At 35.0% G+C, this 22,029-nt stretch overlaps 1 protein-coding gene across 2 annotated transcripts in view; it reads left to right on the top strand.

The window, feature by feature from the left end:
* The window catches only part of LOC150085051 (sphingosine-1-phosphate phosphatase 2-like), a 40,018-nt gene extending 18,359 nt beyond the window's left edge, over positions 1–21,659 (top strand). Inside the window, exons 3-4 of one of the 2 annotated variants that reach the window (XM_090375737.1) lie at positions 11,251–11,694; positions 21,588–21,659. In XM_090375737.1, coding sequence (XP_090231863.1) covers positions 11,251–11,694; positions 21,588–21,641 — 498 coding nt within the window. In that variant the 3' untranslated portion in view covers positions 21,642–21,659. Of the gene's footprint in view, positions 1–11,250; positions 11,821–21,587 lie in introns of those variants that run through there. The other variant, XM_090375736.1, reaches the window with a different exon arrangement.
* Positions 21,660–22,029: the final 370 nt, after the last annotated feature.

Raw genomic sequence — 22,029 nt, 5'->3', positions numbered from 1 at the left:
TGAATCATATGAAGAGGTTACAGATAAGATTGTAAAGGTTGCAGAGCTACTTCAATTGGAGGTTGATGCCAAAGACATGGAGGAGTTAATAGAGGAAGAAGAGAAGGAATTATCTAACGAAGAACTTATTGACTTGCAGGCAGTGATAGAGAAAGAAGAAAATGCTGGCGAAGCTCAAGATGAACGAAATGAGGAGCCGAGCTGCTTCATCACCAGAGAGATGGCAATGGCAAGGTTTGAGAAGATGGATCCTGACAGCGAACAATTCTTAAAAGTTAACAAAGGGCTGAATGATATGCTTGCTTGCTACAAAGAAATCTATGATGAAAAGAAAAAAGCCACCGTCCAGTCATCCATTAATTCATTCTTTCGTAAGGTTGAGCGGCCGACTGCTTCTAAATCTCCACAGCAGTGTACTTATCAGCTGAAGACATCGATTCTGGCAACGATGCTCGAGAGGTAAAATTTACTGACATTATGCCTGTCTCCTCTCTTTTTTGTAATTTTATAATTTTGAAATTTTTTTAAATTGCACGCTTTTGTATTTTTTCCTGTGCACAAGATAAAAAATTAAATAAATACAATAAATAATTCTATTTACATGTTTGTCAAACATTTCTTTTTTGATTCAATCAATACATCGAGCACAGTTGCACGTGCTGCACAAGCAGGGGGGAAATTCTGACACGTAAAATCCAACTTACGTAGTGTTCTTCAGAACACAACCCTTATGTAAGTCGGGGAGTTCCTGTATTACGTAAGCCAGGGAGTGCCTGTACATTACTAGGTTTTAAATATCTGACAAGGGACAAGTCCTAAATAAGACGTGCAACCCATTTTTCAAGACAATTAGAAATGAATAATTATTTGCCTAGCAATTGTAATATACAACTGATCACAATGTGATGTATTGTATATTGAAGAATATTCTTCATTCCAGAAGGCCTTTATTTCAGAGGAGGGCCTGCAGAGGGGGGGGGGTCTAGTGTGGGATTGAGGAACAGAAAGCACCATTGTGCTGAAATTATTTTTATTATTATTTTGCCACAATGAGGTTACATTTCAGTTATAATAAGGATAACAACATATTTGTGGAAATGTATTTCACGCTTCTCAAGTGGTTGGGTTGTACCTTGTCCTTGACTGGAAACAACTAAAATCCCAAATTTGGGGAGGAGGGTTTCAATCCAGATGGAGAACTCTTTTTTTTTCCACAACATTAATTCTCACATCTGTATCCCTTGAACTCTAGGCTTGGTCCTAAGTCATATGTCCCCAAATGAACTTATTTATTATTATTTCTGGACATGCCTCAGTTTCTTCTTCTCCTTAAAGCAATCTACAACAAACTTCCTAAGAAATTTCTTCAGCTACTACTAGTGTATCCAGTATTCTGCCATAAAACAGAGAATATGTTTTGTTTCTCAAAAATTCAACAATTTTTGAGAAATTTTATTCTACTTTAGATATCACATTTTAGTACCTTTGGTACTAAAATATCTTGTATATAAATTATGAGGGAGTTTGTCTCAATAGCTCATTCATTAAGGCAGTTGTTCTGAATATATTTTTCCATAAAAACAGTGATATAAGTAGCAGGTAGTTTCTCACATCCACAAAAGCCTATTTAATCCATAATGTATCTAAAATAAATTAAATACTTTGAGTCTGAGGCAAGAACAGCCTTGGGGCTCCTAAATTTTTAAAGTATGTAGGTAAATTGCAACATAAGTAAAATTTATAGCCTCTCTATTGCACTGGGCTACAATCCCTCCCCTCCCATCAAAATGGGCATGGCTAAAATACTATACTGTGCCACTCTAAAACACTTTTTATTACAATAATTATTTTATAACATAGACATGATTGTTAGGTTGTGTAATTGCATATTGTTATACAACAGTACACATACTTCCACTTCCCACACCTTTTAAATCTCTGGCCTACACAGAGTTCTGTGCTACACAAATAGTACACAATGCCGTCAGACAACTAACACACTTTGCACTTTGCCTGTTGCTATGATATGAGTAACTTTATTTGAGCTCTATGACTGCTGATGGATTGTTGTTTTTAACTGTTTATCTTTTTGGAGGTTACTGTGGATTTGTGCAATGCGATGATTGGTCTCTGGGATATGATGCTCATCTGTGGACAAATGTCTCTTACCCAGCAGTTTCTGTTGTAACTACTGGTATTGATTGATTATATTGAATTGCTGCTTCTAATTGAATGTGTTTGAATGCCTACTTTGATGTTGACTTTGTGCGTGTTGATTCCATGCAGTTCCTTGTGATGCGCTGCTAATACACTAATCTTTTCAATTGTATTTAAGCAGGTTATTTTGCTGCTTTTGAATTTATTTTGTGATAAATTTACAGCTGGTGGTGCTGTAGCTTTGCTATAATTGGACTCAGCTTAATTATACACATACAGTTCGTGCCGCTGTAACTGTTGCTGTGCAGTTCCTTGTGCTGCCCAGCTAGTGGAATGACTTTTGTATTTTATTTATCCTTCTTGTCCAGCTCATTGTGCTGTGACTACTTTTGGGTTGAACATTGCGAAGTATACTTAGTTCGTCTTCAGTAATCATACAACTTCTTGTGGTACAATGGAATCAGAAGAATGGGTTGCCTTGTTGTGCAGTTCCTTGTGCAGTGCAGTGCAGCTGTTGGAGTACCTTCAGTATTCTAATTGTCCTGTTTGTCCAGCTCGTTGTGCTGTAGCTGAGTTCAGGATGACATTGCAAAGTGTAGTTGGTTTGTCATGTCGTACTACTTGAATTCATTGATACTTTACAATGTATTTATGTATGTAAGATGTTGTCAATAATTGTATATTGTACCACATCTATAATATGTATAGCAGATTTGCCAGAGTTTTTGGCTAGGAGCTGTTTTACTCAATAAATGAAAAAAAAAAAAAAATTAAATGCCTGTTTCTATACTGGAACACAGTTAATGGAGTTTAGTATGTTGTACAACACAACAACAATTAAACCTGTTATTAAAATTAAATTAATATTAAATTGAAATACACTTAGCAAGATGTACAAAGGGCACATCTATGCTTGTTCTGCTTCTTGGCAGTCTCCATTCATTTGAATGTGTGGACATATTCATTACCTGTAAATCAAGACATGACATATCATTGTCATGCCCTGATTTTATAGTAAAACAAAATTTCTCTGCATTAAAGTGATGTTATCATTTGGATTATTTTTAGTTTATGCATTTCAAAAATAGTGTACTTTTGCTAGTAGTGTACATGACTCTGTTCTGAAACTTGCTAACCCCTTCATTTTGTTTTCATTTAGAATTGTGGGAATGTAATTATAAAGCAATCATGTAAGTATTATATCAGAATTTGGTGTTGTACACTGAAAGGACAGAATTTGTGGGATACCTGGTTCCTGGGCAACACTACACTGTCACCCCTCTTGCTAATGGACAAACCCATCACTGGGCAGGTCTATAGGTACACTACATTCACATAGTTGGTAATTCAATTCAGTATGGATAAACATCATCAGTTAACAGACTTTGAAAGAGGGATGATAGTGAGTGCCCAACGCATGGGTCACTCTGTTGCAGAGGTGGTACAGAAATTGCACTATCCAGGATTGGATTTAAGGTTTTGTTGGCCCCTAAGCTATAACTTTTAAGAGGTCCCCTCTACTGAGCAAATTTTAGGTTTAATAGTATTTCATGCTCATCAAAGGGTGCATATAAAATGCTACATACATTGTAATACATTTTTATTAACAATTAAACATTTTTGCTTTTCTTTCGCTCTCGGCATTACATTTCTTCCAAACAGCTGTTCACCCTGTACAAATCGCAAATCTGCCCTACCATGGAATATTGTTCCCACATCTGGGGCAGTGCCCCCAAAAACCTCTCTCAGGCTTCTAGATTCCATTCAGAAGAAGGCAGTTAGGTTAATTAATGACTCATCTCTAACAGATTCTCTCCATTCGCTGTTGTCTCATAGACATACTGTTTCTGCTGCATGCCTTTTCTACAGATACTTCCATGGGCACTGTTCTTCTGAATTGGCTTCTATAATTCCCACTCTCTCTTTCCAAACAGTCTGAACACGTGCTGGCACCAGTCAACATCCATTTACTGTCCAACTTCAAACTCACAGAACCAACTTTTCATCTTCCTTGTTTATCCATTCAACTGCCATTTTCTGGAACAACCTTCCTTCATATGTCTTTCCTGAAAATTACAGTCTACAGGAGTTCAAGTCTAATGTCAACAGATATCTTCTCTCTTCTTCTCAGCCTCCAACCCAAGCACGGTACTAAGTACTATAGGTTCTAATACCTCTCGTGTTTGGGGTTTTTATAAAAAAAAAAAAAGTAATAAATTTAAAATAGCAATATCAGTTATTCGGTTTGGTTTTTTACATCTATATCTGTAGATGGGCTATAAAAGATGATCATGTTAATTCTGTTGTATCCATTGGTGTAGTAATAGAAGAGCTCACGTTGCTCCCAGTGAAGAAAGAAGACAACTTCGGAATTGTGTTCTTTTTTTTTTCCTCCCATTCTAAAAAGAAATTATAAAGCAACAGATAAATTAGTAAAAATTTTCTTACATGTGGTGCTATAGCATTACATATTATTGAAGTACAATGTTCTTTGCAGTTTTTAAGTTCTTACATTCCCTCTGCCTGAAAATGAAATTTACACAGCTCACTTAAATAATAAACTACCCTTAGTGCACAGCTATGAAAAATGCACTGCTACTTTCTGCCTTCTGTATCATCAATTTTCTTGAACAGCAATATTCTCCAATTCTGAAAACTAAAGGTCTCTTCGGCTTTCTCATGCTTCGTTTGTATTACAATGCGAGACGCATTTCATTGTCACTGAATTTGGCTGTCAGCGTGCATTTACAATATTTACCAAAATGTTTTAAATAATCACCATGTAATTTGCAGAGCCAGTTCTCATATTTAGTATCTTTGATCCATCAATCACAAAAGTGTTGAATCTATTTTTTGCTCATTTTCACAAAGGGGCAAAATTACACGCTATAATTTAATATGAAACTTCACAAGCAAAAAAAAAAAAAAGTTACCTACTCAAAGTAATTGAATCAACACAAACAAAAAAGGACAAGTTTTCATTAACACTCTGTTAAACCTAATCAGAACAGTGGTTTGCATGCAGAAATGATTTAAGTTACTGCATCTACGTTTTGGGCAGGATACTCCAGTAATCTGAAAAATGAACCAGTATAAAGCAACCCTCTATATTAGGAAAGTTAGACTGCAGAAAGTGGAATTTCAAAGAAAGGAAGTGGAAGCGTTCTCAATGATTTGTGGAAATTCATATTATAATATCTTTCTCTGGTCTGCAAATGATCCAGTCACAAATTTTCATCAAAAAAAATTACTGACATCAGAGTAATAAAATTAAGAATCATTTTATCAAATTGTAACAATATTCAAATAATAAAAAAACTATTTATTAGGTCACCTGGAATGTTAAGCCAACTATCCATGTGTATTGTATCTGTAAATTGCATGTGTTCTTTGGCCGATTTGCCTGCTTTTCTGGATGAAAAATCTTGGAATCCAGGGGGAAAAACCTTTCTATCAATGCCTCAGACCGACTAACTCAGCCACGGAGTGAAAAAACCCATAACTTCCTTGTGTCATCGACAGGATTCAAACCCAGGCCTTTTTCACCCGGTGTGAGGAGGACAGTGAGGATACCACTGTGCTACCCATGCAAACAAAATGCAAAAAATATTTAAAAAAAGTAAATAAATCTACGGCAATGAGTAACATATATTAGTATCACAAGCTGTACACCGTTTAACAATTGCCAATGCCATGTACCATTAATAATTTGTGAATGGTCCATCATGTAGGAAAACTGGAATAATAAATTCACTTGCATGGAATAATTAAATCGCTTATTACAGAATCACTATAAAGTTGGGATTGCATTGCACACATAAACCAAGTCAATGCATAATTCTCTATTCAGAGGTGTGCATTTGCTATTCACTGAGCGCAAAAAGAAAAAAAAAAAGTGCGGACAAGAAAAATAACTTTTTGAAATTCATATTATTTCTTTCTCTGATCTGTAAATGATCCTAAAACCAATTTTCAATAAAAAAAATTGGTGACACCTAAGTAATAAAATTACAAATCGTAAGCTATAATGGAATTAAATATTTTCTTATGTGGAGCAAGTGTGCACCCATCTACCCTCTAATAATTTAATTTCATTACATGTGTATCTTGCAGACTGCATATTTTAGTTACCTTAACTTTATCTTATTGTTCACTAAAAAGAATAAATGCACAAAGTGTAATAGGCTATGGATTGGTAATTCACTATAAGAATATCAGTGATATATCACCATATTTTTCCACAGTAGTAAACTACAGAAGTAGTGTAAATGGCATTGATTTAATTGTATCTCATATTGTGACTACCTTCACGAGTTACCATGTATAGCACTACCTCGAATAAGTAATATTTCACCAACGGAGAAGACTATTGTTACTTATTCTGTGGGGAAACCACCACCCCAGACGGCACCGTTTCAAGGCTTGTTGGCCTATCATCGGTGGGTGTCACAAACACTGGGGTACCTACCTGCCCACTGACGATAGGCCAACAAGCCTTGAAACAGTGCCATCTGGGTGGTGGTTTCCCCACAGAATAAGTAACGATAGTCTTCTCCATTGGTGAAGCGTTACTTTTTCGCGATAGTGCAATACATGGTAACTCGTGAAGGTAGTCACAATATGAGATACAATTAAATCGATGCCATTTACACTATTTCTGTAGTTTTTTTGCTGTTGTGGAAAAATATGGTGATATATCACTGATATTCTTATACTTATTGTTCACTGAAAAGAACCTCTAAAGAGAAATCAGTATATAGAGTGAAAATAAAGCTAGTTACAATGCAGTGAATTGTTTCCTTTTCTTTTTTTAATAACTTAGTATATTTTTACAAGAAACAAATTAAATATTCTTAAAAAAAAAACAATTAAAATAATCTCACATGTTGGGCATTACATTTGTGAACAGAGAAAGAGCTTTCATATCAATAGATGTGATTGGACAGTTTTGTAGCATACCATTAACAGAAATTTGCACCAGAAGGAAGAACTACACTGATATGTCTCCATTAATGGCATCATGCTGCAAACACTGTCCAGTCACAGCTATTGATGTCAGAAGATTTTCTCTGCTTTGGACACTGCTCACAACTAAAGAACTGTGTAAAGAAGCACAAAGTATCTTAAGAATTTTGATACTATTTACTAAACAGGAAAAACAGTAGTTGTACCGACAAATCCAAAACCTGAATAATAGCGAGGTTTGGGCACTCATTTCAGTTGGATATCACATTCTGAGAATCCTCACTGCAAATAGCATCACTCGCATCACAGTGAAAGACTGTCTCTTTGACATCCTTGAAGTGTTGATGATAAAATGAAACAGTTTTAAGCCAAGTACCCCATCTTTTAATTATACTCTTCCATGAATAGAGAGGTGAATGAACATTTAGTCTATTTGGGGAAACTCTTAAACAGACAAAATATTGATTGACTCATTTCTTTTGTGTTAAATGACCTCTATACTGACAACTCTAAATATTGCAGGGATAAATTTTATGAATCTTATTAATCAGTTCACTGTGTTAATCTAGTTTAGATTAATTTCCGCTATGCTGCAGTTAATTCTAATTCATATAGATCTTTAATCGGTAATCATCATCTTTAACCTCAATAATAAAGTATTTGTTAGGCACCCATTTGTAATAGACTATTAATCTGTTGACCAACTATTTTAAACCTAATTAACATTTGTTACCTTTCATTTCAGTTGCTGACAATGGTCATGTGCATGTGGCAGTCTAAATTTTTGCCGGTACACACACAATTTGTGTTCAAATCTGGATACATGGCCCCAGCTTGTTGCTAATTGACTTTAATTAAAAGATTGTTTTAATTAGATTTGTTGGACTTAGTGGATTTTTATACTTTTTTGGCTGGACATTACTGGATCATTCTTGGCTTTGGACTTAACAGATTGACTGAATGCTTGGATTTAGACTATCTTTGACATGTTTTGTTGATTTAACTTTGTTTTGCCACATTCTACTTTAATCCTTGTATTAGGCTCAAAGTGTTACAAGACTGCTAGCAGCTGTAGATATTGCACTACCTTGTGTTTTTTTTTTTTTTTTTTTTTTTTTTTATGAAAACCCCAAACACGAAAGGTATCAAAACCTATAGTACTTAGTACCGTGCATGGGTTGAAGGAGAAGCATGGGGGGAGGGGGATGCCGGAAACTTTGCTCTAGAGACTAAACATGGGTTTCACCACTTCAAGCCTCCAATAAACAAAGTGGTGGTATTTCACCGGTTGATGAAAGTCATCTACCACCTGTGGATTCAAATTTATCCTCATAAAACAGTACAAAATCACTTATTACCCACCTCCTTATGACTTGTATAGGTACCAGGAAACAGCTTCCTTGGCAATTGTTACTTCCTGGTAGCAGTGACAGATAAAACACTTCCAACATAACAACACACATGCTAAAACACTTCCAACATAAGCAACACACATGCTACTCAAACAGTGCATACGTCTGGCCCTTTTACAGAGCTTTGTGTCATCACAGAAGACATGGGGAAGTTGAACAAATGTTTAAGAGCCATTGCAGACAACATTTACATGTCCATGTTAATTGAGTGTCATGTGTAGCTGCCATAACAATAATGTTATTAACACTCCTATAATTGTCTTACAGTATGAACAGAATTTCTTCCTACATCCGCAGTAACTGCCATATTGCATTATGTTTGCAGTCTCTGTAATATATTTCCTCCTTACTGTGCGTGTTGAGAAGTTGCAAGTTGAGCAATGAACAAGCATATTCTGTGTACATTTGAGGAAGTCTTTTGCAGGTGAAAGAATTGTTTGCTCCTTAAGAAATAAACTACTCCAACATTTTATATGCCACAATAAATAATTATTTGATATATATTATGGTGTGTAAAGTGTTACAATAGTTTATTTCTTGATGGGCATCATCTGCAAAGAAAACACTGCTTGCTCATTGTTCAAATTGCAGTATTTACTCTGATGGAGCACAAATGTGCATGTTCATACACACATCTACTTTTCCTGGCTTTGTATTAAACTGACTGAGATCATTTACCTAAATCAGTTTTGACTGCATATATCTGCATGCTATTGGCATGAATATCTAGACACGGTCTGCTTCCTTTGGCATTTGTTATGGAAGTACAAGCTAACATTAGCATTAGTAGAGGCACATGATGCAAGAAAGCAAGCTTATACATAGCATCAGCCAAAAAAAAACAAAAAACATGAGTTTATATACTTTCAGATATTTATTATAGAATATTTTGTTGGCAAGAGCTAAGTTCGCTCATATTATTAAAAATAAGTGGGACTAGAAAAATGTCATGTAAGGCCGCAAAAAAACAAGAGTGGACCAAAAAGTAAAAAATGTTAATGTAATTGTGCAGAAATGTATTAGTAGTAGGCTATGTGCATCCTGTCATGCATACCTGCTTATTTTGGTAAGTGATTCTAAGAAAACGAGGTTATACTTCTAGCATTTTATTTGATTATCTGACACAGCTTCAAATTTAAGTTATTGTTCAAAATATGATATATTAAAATGAAATGCGAGAAGGTTCTACTGCTATCAACTCTATGAATTAAAGATTGCATCTGTTGTTAGTTGAGAGTGGAATCTTTTTTCTTTTACTGGCAACCCACTGACATCAAATTGTAATACATTTGGATTATTAAGGAGTCTAATAGCTCAACAAAGCAAAATTAAACTAGTATCTTAATATCACAACTGCTTTGTATTATGTGTGCGTATATACACTGTGTTACCACTTTATTAGGTACACCCCTGCTGTGCACACAAATGGTTTATCCTACAACTTGCAAGTCACATGACCACAGTTATGGATATAAATGCAGCAGAACAACCTTTCTGGTATCAATTAAGCATACAAACTATAGCAAGAATGGGGAAATGATATAATGGACTTCAAATGTGGCATGGTAGTAGGTGCAAGACGTGCTGGACAAAGCATCTCTGAAACAGCAGTTCTCCTAAACTTTTCACGCACCACAGTTTCAAGGGTGTATTGAGAATGGTGCAACGAACAGAAAACATCCTCTCGATGGCACTCCTGTGGAAGAAAATTGCTTGTTGATGAGAGAGGTCAGAGGGGGATGGCTAGAATTGTGCAAGCAAACAGACGGGCCACAATGTCACACATCACGTCATACAACCTTTGTGCACAGAACAAAATATCGCAACGGACCACTAGTTGCACTTTGTCGCAATGGGCTGTTTGTCGCAACAGCCAACGGCCACATAGTGTACCTTTGTTATCAGTGAAGAACAAGAGAGCACGCCTCCTGTGAGCACAGAAACACCAGCACTGGACTATCGAGGATTGAAAAACAGTTGCTTGGTCTGACAAGTTGAAGTTCCTGGTGCATCATGTTGATGGAAGGCTCAGAATTAGGCAAAAACAACATGAATCCATGGATCTGCCATGTCTGATGACTACTGGGCAATGTGGTGGGGGCAGTGTTATGGTGTGGGGAATGTTTTCTTGGCACATGTTGGGTCCATTGATACCCATAGATTCACATCTGAATGCCATATCGTTGCTGACCAAGTGCATCCATTCATGTTGACAGTTTATCCTCAGTCAGATGGTTGCTTCCAGCAGGATAATGTGCTGGTGCACAAAGCCCGAATCACTATGGAATGGTTCCAGGAACATGACAGTGACTTTTCTTTGCTGCAGTGGCCCACTCAGTGCACGGATCTCAATCCTATTGAATATATTTAGGATGAGCTGGAAAGGGCTATTCACTGCAGGCCTACACCTCTGTTGAATCTCAAGGAACTGCATGACACACTCATGTCTGCATGGTACTCCATTCCTGCACAACGTTTTCAGCATCTTGTTCAATCTATGCCTAGACGAATTCAGTCTGTTTTGAAGGCTAAAGGAGGCTCAACACGCTACTAGATAGGTGTCCAAATAAAGTGGCAACACAGTGTATATGTATATATATATTTTTAGTGCAAATGTTAAAAATATATTTTAAATCTATATTTGATATAGATGGGCTTTACTAGATTCCAATTCCATAAAATAGAATTTTATTTATTTTTATTTTCTATTTTTCAGGATATCATTGGTGGGTTAATTCTGGTCATTGTTGCTATGATCATATTCATTCCTTTTGTTGACCAGATTGACAACTTCCAGCTGACAAATCCATACTCGCCACTTGTTACACTTACAGTTTTAATAGCACTAACAGTTGTTTACCCTGAATCAGACAGATGGACACCTGCTCGTGGTGATACAGCTGTCATTCTTGGAACTGGAGCAGGTCTATTAATTGGATCTTGGCTAAACTTCCAAACAGGTATTATTAGAGGACCTGGTCTTCCCCCACCATATCAGATTTTATGGCCAGACTACAGTGTTATTGGGCTCGCCTTATTAAGGGCTTCTATTGGAATCTTGTGTATTGTTGCTACTAGAGCTTTCTTTAAGAGTATTACTTATGCAATTCTCTGTTACTCTCTACATTTAAACCCTCAGGATCTCCAAACAAAACAGAAGGTAACTGTTGAAGTTCCACATAAATTTATTTCCTATGTTTGTATTGGTTTTGTAGTTACATACATCTCACCAATTGTATTCCGTCTTTTGAACATTGAAAGAATAACCATGTTTACAGAAGTATGACCATTTCTTATTATAAAATTATTAATTATTTCTGTTATTTACATTACAAATCAGTTTTATAGTATAGATATAAATTTATGTGTAATATATAAATTAGTTTTCAACAGAGCTGTATTTTCATAATGCATATTATGCATGTTATAATTAATTATATAATGCAGTAATATACTGTAACACTGATAAGAGTTGTCAAAAATATCAAAAAATTTACATTGTAATTTTCTGAAGAAAGAACGTGGCAATGCATGCTGTCATATTTTATCTGCTATACCTAGTAGATTTTTCAAATAATTTTAGTTATGTATTTCAAGTACTCTATAACTACAAAAATGTATACTGGCATATAGTAATAGTTTAAGAATGTTTGAAGCAAGCACTTAACATAAAGATTTTTTGCTTAAAATTTTAAAAAGATTTTGTGTACTTATATGTAATTAGGAAGGGAAACTAAGTCAATGGTTCTGAAATTGCCATTGTAGTACAAACTAAGGAAGACTACCATATGTAAATTTATTCTCAGTCATGACTAAGTTCTGATTTTTTTTTTTATCACACGGATGTACCAGTTTGAAAATTTTCACACTTTTAGGGTAAATCAAAACCATTTGTTATTTTGAAAGTTCTTGGTTTCATTTTCTTATTTCAGAACAGACTGATCATTTTAGTTAAAAAGTATTATACACAGTTAAGTTTTTCTTTGCACCCTATTATTCAGGATGTAATTACAAAATTTGTTAAATTAAATTAGTGTTTCACATTTTTATTGCATTTGTTATAAAATGTGTTGACTTTTAATATATTTTTTATTTACTGAATTTAATGTAAATTGCTTTTATGTCTGTGCATTTAAAAAAGTGTTTTCACACATACTTGGAAGTTGCAGATAATTTATTTAATAGAGTAGTGTAACATTTCAGTTTTTCAGTATTAAAAAATCTTACTAATGAAACTTCTAAATCTGTTTATACTGATATTATTCGTATCAGCTACTCAGGTTTTCGATCATTATTTCAGTTTTCTAATATGGTACTGGTATTTTACTCCTTGTTAACAGTTTTTTAATTTAATTTGCTCCTTTTTTCATTCATGTGCTTTTCTTTTTATAAATACCATAGTTCTGACTGATAAATAATAGTTAATTTTTTTTAAACATTCAATATCTCATCAATAATATATTCTAATGAATAATTTATGCTGCAGTGATGTGCAGGGTAGGGCACAATTAAGTATGATCAGTTTAAGAAGATAAATGAACAATTTGAAAAAAAAAAATTGTTTATTTTAAAGCTAAAATAAACAGGATTTTAAAAAATTTTCATTACTTTACAGATTAACTGGTGACCCATTGAGTATGGAGAATAATCAACTAACACTTGAAGAAAGGAAGTGCATTACAAAATAGTATTAGAATTATAAAAATGTTAGAGGTTCAGTGTGGATGGGAACATCAGTATGGGACAAAGATGCCAGTGCATCAAAATTCATCAGTGGAAGGTAAGTAGACCTTTGGACACAATTATGAGACCATCCTTCGATTCATGGGATGCCCCTATAGACTGAAGATGTGCAAATGTCTTATTCACAAAGGGAGGTGGGGGATCAAAGGGTGAAGTGAGCAATTACTGACCTGTAAACTTGACTTCTATGAGATTAGTGGTCAAAGAAGTAATGTAGGATCATCTTGACAGGACTGCAGTTATATAGAAATCACAGCATGAATTTCTTAAAGGGAGATCCTGATTTGTTACTGTGAGATAACTCATGAAGGAAATGGATGTAAAAATTTTTTTCAGACGTCATAGATTTCAGTAAAGCTTTTGATCCTGTTCTATGTAAATGACTGCTCTGCAAATTGGAGCAGCATAACATTGGGACAAGTTTCTACTATGATAAAGGAATGGTTGAATGACAGAAGATGGAATAGTTATTAATGTCCACTCCTTTTCATAGACTAATGTTATGAGTGGGGTCCCTTGGACTTTGGTGTAGGCCCTTTACTGTTTTTAATGTGTTAACAATATTGATGTAAGCATATCAAGTTAAATGTCTGAGTTTGCTGAAGATGCAAAATTGGGCAGGGTGTGTTTGCTATTCCAACAAGACCTGAATAAATTTAAGCAAATCAATTAAAAATGGCAATTGAAATATAATATTGATAAATGCAGAGTAATATGATAATGCAGAGTCATTTGGTAGCAGTAATCCCAGAATAACATACTATTTGAATAGTATCAAACTCAAGTTAGAGGAGAATGATAAAGACTTAGGGATAATTGTGCAGTCTGACATAAAAGTTCTTTGAGGAGTGCAAAGAGGCTACTAAGATAGCCCATGGGGTTCTGTCAGTGATACATAAGAATTTTGCCAGCAGGGACAAAGGTGATTATCCCATTATATAAGGCAATGGTTAGCCCACATCTTGAGTACTGTGTACAGTTTTGGAAACCTCACTTTAGGAAGGACGTGTACAGAGAAGAGCAAAAAGATTAGTCGGTGGCGTGGAAAGGTATTATTACCTGTAAATACTGAGTTCTGTAAATTGCAGCATCTAGAAAATTAGAACTTCTAAGCAGACCTGATTAAAGTGTTTAAGGCTTTAACTTTTAGTTATGAATAAACAACACACCCAAGAAGGTGACATAAATTTAAATGGAAAAAGGATGACTGCAAGACAGATCTGTGTGAAAATTTGCTTTGTCACTGAGTAATTGACTGCTGGAACAAACTTTTATCTGGTGTTGTAGAAGTCGATAGTTTGAATAAATAAAGAAGAATTGTACAAATTATTAGAAGGGATGTGCAAATGAAGTGGGTAATTTTTTTTTTTTAGGCTGATGTATAAGCATGCTTCCTTGTATCATTTTGCCGCTACTACTGATAATAACCTACATCTGTGATATGGTTGAAGAACATGGAATTGTTCACAACATTAATAAGGAATGCTTGTGGGAGGAAAAGAGCATCAAAGTTATTTTCCTCCCATAAAAAAACCATCCTGAAAAAAGTTATCCTAGCTAAAAGAAGTCAACAATAATAGTGTTCCTGAGAACTACATTTGAGTCAATTGAATATTATGAGAATCTTAAGGATATAAAGTTCAAATCTTTCATATTTTGGCTATTGTGTGTAGTTCAGGAAGACTCCTGATTGATGGGGACAATTTTGTGAATGGTACTGTCAGAAGAAAATTGAAACTGAAGAGTTTTAGGATGTAATCGTATGGTCAGATGATGTGATGTTCAAATTAAATGGTCATTTCAAATTGTCACAGCTGAGTTTACCCTACCAGCAACAGTCTTCACCTTGCTGTACAGAAAATGTTAACTTATCAGGGATCAGTGTGCGGATGGAACACTTCTCTCATGAGATAATTTTACAGATCCAGTGATACTGTCACTAGATTGAGTTGTTAGTGAATGATGCAGTTCCCACAGTAAATACATTTCCAGATACATTGATGTACTTTTAACAGAATGGTGCACCACCACCTTTTCACTCTGATGTATGTGCCTATCTGAATAGTGAATGCTTGCTGATGTGCCAAAAAGTGCTTAATATGCGTATGCTGATATGCCAAAAAGTGCACATAACTGTTGAAGGAAACATAAAAAATTGAGGGCGCCTCCGTAGCCAGGTGGGAAGGAGCAGCGGTGCGTAGCACACGCTTCTTGATTAGACCGGGGTTCGAGCCCGTCACCACCAAATACGGAAGATGCGGAAAGGTCAGGAAATGACCACCGCATCTCCCGGAGCAATATGGCCTTAGTTGCTAATGCTCCTAAAAACCAAATAACAAACAAACAACAATAAAAAATTGAGAAAATCTGTTGCATGCTTACTTCTCCCTATTACTGTGCACTATAATATAATCTTTATTGCAGTCAATCAAACAATAGGATAATGAAAGAAATATAGTGGTATTTACCATATAAACATTGCATAACCATTGGCGACTTCTCCCAATTTCTGTTTCTTCTCTGGCGCACAGCTTCCTATCAGTTTCACTTCTGATACTGCTATGCTGAACAGGAATTTCAAATTTTGTTTGTAGTTCCATGCATTTTTCTGTTTATTTTCCATTCTAATGAGCATTTATCTTAAAATGCACCCTACACATTTTCCTATGGAAATGAAACCTTGAAATAATTTTTAGAAGTACTGTAATTTTCAAGTGCATGCTCTGCAACAAATATGCCTGCTCTTACATCTAAATATTGGCTGCCGACCTACCAAAGTGTAAACATAAAGGCAAGTTCAAGTTGGTGCGTTTTCCACACTCCAGTCACATAACCTTGTTTCTATAACTTGGAAGAAAGAAAACATCATTGCACATAACAAGTAACATTTAATAGTGAGTAAAATTAAACAAGAGATGCAAAATTCCAGCAACATTCACACAAAAAATTACATTAATATTGCAGTTCAAAGTGCTCATCATAGCAATAGTTTCATATTTATACTGGTTATTACTAGAATTTTCCTATATTTAACATTATTAAACTTGATTGTACATTAATAATGCTCATTATACCAGACTTCTTATTATAGGTTGCCATGGCCCATTATAACCTAGTCATTTTTGCACCATAAAAATCAAATCAGATCTCATTATAGATTGTACTCCTCATAACTGTATTTGCATTATATGTTTTGTATTATATCTACTGTTGTTACACTCTAAATAGCATGTACAAATAATAAAAAGGCCAGTTTTGTTATAATGAATCATCTAAATTCTGAACAGTGTGGTTAGCATCACATTGATGACATGACTGATTATTTGATTACATGCTAAGATAAGGTAAATGGTTATTTTTATGGTAATCCCAGAAGGTTGTTCAACTTATAATGCTCTAGTACTATGGCAAGCTTGGGGATGACATTGAACCAAAGTATCTGTAAATTGTAATTTTCAGGAGCTATATATGAAAGAGGATTAGTTCAGAGATGCAGTGGTGTTTTAACGGGTTTAGAGAAATTACCAGAAATATTAGTGCTAACTTGAATGAAAGGTGACTGTGCAAATCTGTAACAAGGGCATGCAATGTAAACTGTAAATCTTTGTGATAGGGAATGGAGTGAATGATTAACCTAATTGTTTTATTATGAACGGGGAACAAAGTTGGGGATCATTTAGGTACATCCCCACTCCTGTCCTTCTATTATAATAAATTATCATTTATATAGGTGAGTAGTTCAGAACAAAAATAATGTTGGGATTGAAATTGTAAAGATAAAAAGTGGTCTTTTGTTTTTTTTTGATGCTGAATAAGCTAATGATGGAATATAATTATATAACAAAAAAAGTTTAATGTTAACTGTTATTCTGGATATCTGTTCTGGCATAGTGATCTTGGTATTGAAAATACCTGTTCCAACAATCGAGTTCGGCCAATGCATCAGTTATTTTAGCTGTATTCTGGTAGAAAATAAATATTGGTGAATGTTAGTGTACATCATATTTATTATCACCATGAGCAGTGGCCGATCCAGAAAAAAATAACAGGAGGGGCACCATTTTGTGCACAAACAAGGCACAAAATAATAGACAGAACAAAACAAATATGATACTCAAACATAATGTGACTGGTGGACACAGGCACACAGCTGAACTCTGAATTACTTTGAAGTAACATTACGCACAACTAAACTGCATGACACCTCAAACTAGAAGGGTGATCACATTAGCATCGGTGTTGCCAACTGTAGTCACTTGAAAATAGCTGAGCCACAATGCAAAAATAGATAAAATCCTGTTAACAATGAAAAAAAAATTTTATTGTAGCTAAATGGAATTTAGAAGATTGGTGTATATTCTCTGAAAAACAACAGGGGGGCATGTGCCCCTACCCTGAATCCACCACTGACCATCAGTGTTCTGCCTTGGAGACAAGTCCTAGCACATGACTCCACCACTTCATATTTCTCTATTTGTATACACCATCCCCTTCTCAGTTCATCTAACATAGTTTTCCTCAGTCTTCCTCTAGGTCTCCTCTCCTTAACTTTTCCCCCCATCACATCCTTCATCAATCCCTCAATGCAATACATTCAATCCAGTTTCTTTTCTGCTCTCTGATTATTTCAGTCAGACATCCCTTCTCAAAACCTCTTTTCTCACTTTATCAACCCATCTTATGTTTTCCATCTTCCTACATACCAATATCTGAAAACTTTCTGATCTTCTAATATCTTCAAATCTTGGTGTTCTCTTTTCCATAAACCAGTTTCTAACCTCCCTCTTCAGTGCTTCTCAAAATCTTTTTTTACCCAGTGCTATTATTCTTATTTCTCTGCTGCTCCTTGCTTCTTACACTATTAAGCCTCCCAAATACCTATACTTGTTCACCTGTTTCAATTCTTTCTCCTCTTATTTCAGTATTTAACTCACACATTTGTCTTCTTAATATTTATTCACATTGCAATTTTCCTGTAACCTATTTACCAATTTCTGCATTTCTTCTCGAGAATCTGCCACCAGTGCGCCACATCTTCAAATCTGACACTCGATAACCTTTTCCCCTTTTTGTCTCATACAATTTCCTTTATTTCCTCCCTCATCCAATTTTTCCTTTATCAAATCATCATATATTATCGAACAAGAAAACTTAAACTTTAATTTACAAAAAACTGTGATATGAAGTTGTATGCATAGCATTCAGTGACAAGCACAGTTTATGCTCTCATTTGTTGTAATTATTATTTCTCAATAGCAACAGATGTTTCTCTATCTACAAATTGCTGCAAACTTCTGATTACCAAAAATAGTACAAATCAGAGTGATCATCACTATTATCAGTCATCTTCCTATTTTTAATGGAATGGGACCCACATCCTTTTAAAGAAAGCTATAGCACCACATTAAATGTCTTCGGTCTGAATTTATATTTTTTACTTTTCGTTAATTGTAACACAATGGCGCCTCCGTAGCCAGGTGGGCAGGAGCAGTAGTGCATAGCACACGCTTCTTGATTAGACCGGGGTTTGAGCCTGTACCCACCAAATACGGAGGATGTGGTAGGTCAGGGAATGACCACCGCATATTCCCAGCCCGGATAAAGGATGAGGGTTGGTGTCAGGAAGGGCATCCGGCCGTAAAAATTGCATGCCAAAACAATAAAAATGCTGACCCCATATAATAATGGGAAAATGCGAGGACAAGAAGAAAAAAAAAGTTAGTTGTAACACAATGTAAAATCCACTTACAAAATCGGTGTGTGTTGTGGGGTCTTTGATTCTGAAAGGTTAATAGATATGTCAGCCTGCTTAAAAGAATTTGGATGATAACATTAGCAAAAGTCTTTATATTCACTTACCATATTTTCCTATGTTATGTTATGTTCATTAAAACATTTTTATTTGTGAAAATCTACAGTTGCAATATAATTTCATATATTACAATTAATTTGTATAAAAAGAATAGTTTGGACATCATGCATACCAAAACTTCTGATATTTAAGTTGTGATATAGCATTAATCAGTGTTTGTTCAAGTTCCATTGAACTTTTATTTACAATTTTGAATGTTAAATTGTTTTAAAATAGACATAATTTTTTTTAAGAATATTCTGGAACATTGGTGTATGTTTTATGTAGAAGGCTACAGCACTGATCTTAGCCATGCAGTATTTATTAATATTGCTATACAGTAAGCAAGTTTATAAATAAATACTCATAAATAAAAAAACCGTTGGGTTTATTTTCCCCTGTAACTATTAGTAACTTATTTATTTCTTGAAAAATGAAATTCTTAATGCAGCTTCCAAAATTAGGCATGCCCTGCACTTCTCTTTAACCCTTCAATGGACCTGCACATTGTTTTTAATGTAGGTTTATTGCATGTGCAGATCCCATCTTTAGAAGCTTATTGAAAGATATTGGGAATATTTTTATTAGAAATAAGTATTAGTAAAGTATAAGCTTTGTAAAATTACTCTGTTTGTGCATCATGGCAATATTTATTTCTGAAAAAAACTTTATAATCAGAAAATTTATTTTCTTACCAGTGCATTTTGCAATAGTATTAGGTGCACATTATGAAACCACCATTGATTTGCACTTATTTTCAGATTCACCTGCAATGAATTTTCCATTGAATATTTCATGTTTGTTTTCTTACATTACTTCTGAGAACAAAGAGAAATAAAAACATACATCTTTAACATACAAAAACAGAAAAATATCACAGAATTATATAAAAAAGGATTAAAACTAATATTGTTAATCACATGAAGTTTATCACCATGTAAAGCACTTTAATTCCATGAAAGATAGAACATGAAAAGCATTAGTAGAGACATGATGCAAGAAAGCAAGCTTATACAGCATCAGCCAAAAAAAAAAAACCTTCCCATTTCACTAATCCATTCATTCCAAATGTTTTAGTTCTGCCTTGAATTTATTTAAGCTATCAATTTCCACAACAACAGATGGATTGTTCCAGCAATCAGCTACCTACTGGCTAAAGGCAAACTTCCGCACATATATTCTACAACTGTTTTTCCTCAGTTTGAATCTGTGCCCCCTAAGGTTTGTAATCTGAACAAGAGGAAGAATCCTATCAACATTAAGCCTGCTCAATCCATTCAAGGCCTTATACACCTAATCAGATAGGATAGCCTTGCAGGAACTAGTCTCCAGAAGCTGCAATATAAGTAGTGAAGATTAGAGTAGTAGTAGCAGTAGTAGCAGCAAATGATGTAAGAGAGCAAGCTTTTATAGCATGAACCAAAAAAACACACTCTCTCTCTCTTTTCCAAGAATTTGAATTTGTCTAGTTCTTCCTTGAATTTATTCAAACCATCCACTTCCACAACAGATGGGAGCCTGTTCCAACAATCAACCAACTGCTGGCTAAAGGCAAACACATCTCCTGCAACCATTCTTCCTCAACATGAATTTATGCCCCCCCCCCCACTCATGTGTTGTAGTCACAGCAAGTGGAAGAATTCCATTAACATTCAGCTTACTCAATCCATTCAAGGCCTTAAACACCTCAATCAGATCTCCTCGCAGGCACCTGATTTTGAGATGCTGCAATTTGCAGATGAACCTTTGATTATCATCTAGTTAATCTATTGGTCTGTGTATCCCTTTTTCTGATTTGCCCCTCCTAGCAGTTTTCTGATTCACCCCTCACTTCCTCGATAGCAGCAAACATTGCTCATGCTATCGAGCCATCCCTGTAAAAAAACAGTCTCCTGTTAACAAACATAGACCACACTGAGAAAAATTCTGCCCCATGAGCTTTGGAAATCCCCCCCCCCATGCCAAATTGATTAACAAGCCTCTTAACATATACTCCCTCCTATGTGTCTGGGCAGAATTGCAAGCACTTCCAAATTCAATCCTAACTCAACTTTTTCCCAATATTGCCCTGTTCTTGTTAAATAAGTACTCTGATCGCCTACTAGTAGAATCACACAATTCATGCTTTGATACATGTGAGCCAACACTCCTTATACCATATCAATTTCAGCTCTGCATAATGTCTCAGTAACTAAATTCATAACGCATTGTTATTGCATATTGTCACTTGAATAATGTTGTATTACTCAAAAGTGGCAAACAGTTGCAAGATATTTAACCCTTAAGTACGTGCATATCAAAAAATCCTGTAAGTAGCACTGTACAGTGTGTGTGTGTGTGCGTGTGTGTGTGCGCTTATGTTTAACACAAATGTTTCAATTGAATAAAAAGACTAAAAATGAATTTTTTATAATAAAAATATATGTTATGGTAATATGTAAACATTTGTGTTCGTTTAGGGATATATGGCCCATAGAGGATTAGTAAAGGCCAAAAGAAGCAAAAGAAGATAGGCTTGGTCTGCATCAGCCAAAACAAATAAAATAAACTCGTCTATACAATATGTATCCATTCCTGCCATATGCTTCATGCTGTGAGTAGGTACTGATCCAGTTGTCCCTTAAGTTTTGTCAGACTGTGAACTTTGGCTATTCACAAAGATAATTTATTTCAATGTTTGACAGCACTACTGAGGATAAATTCTTCAAGGTCCATATATTACTTTCCTCAATAGCTTGTATTTATGCCCCCTGGTTTTTATAAAAGGTCCATCTTTCATTTTGCTCCCCTTGTGCAGTTCCTCATACACCTCAATGTCTTTCTTTAAGTGCAGTCTTCAGAACAACTTCTGTAATGGCAATATAACTTCCACCACCCTAGAGGAAAAGTATTGTAAATTAT

This window comes from Mastigoproctus giganteus, chromosome 6 (genome assembly GCF_048544385.1).
Source record: "Mastigoproctus giganteus isolate SK-2022 chromosome 6, ASM4854438v1, whole genome shotgun sequence".
In the NCBI taxonomy this organism is placed as follows: Eukaryota; Metazoa; Arthropoda; class Arachnida; order Uropygi; family Thelyphonidae; genus Mastigoproctus; species Mastigoproctus giganteus.
Note: the sequence above shows the minus strand (reverse complement) of the source record. Positions and strands in the feature narration are given on the sequence as shown.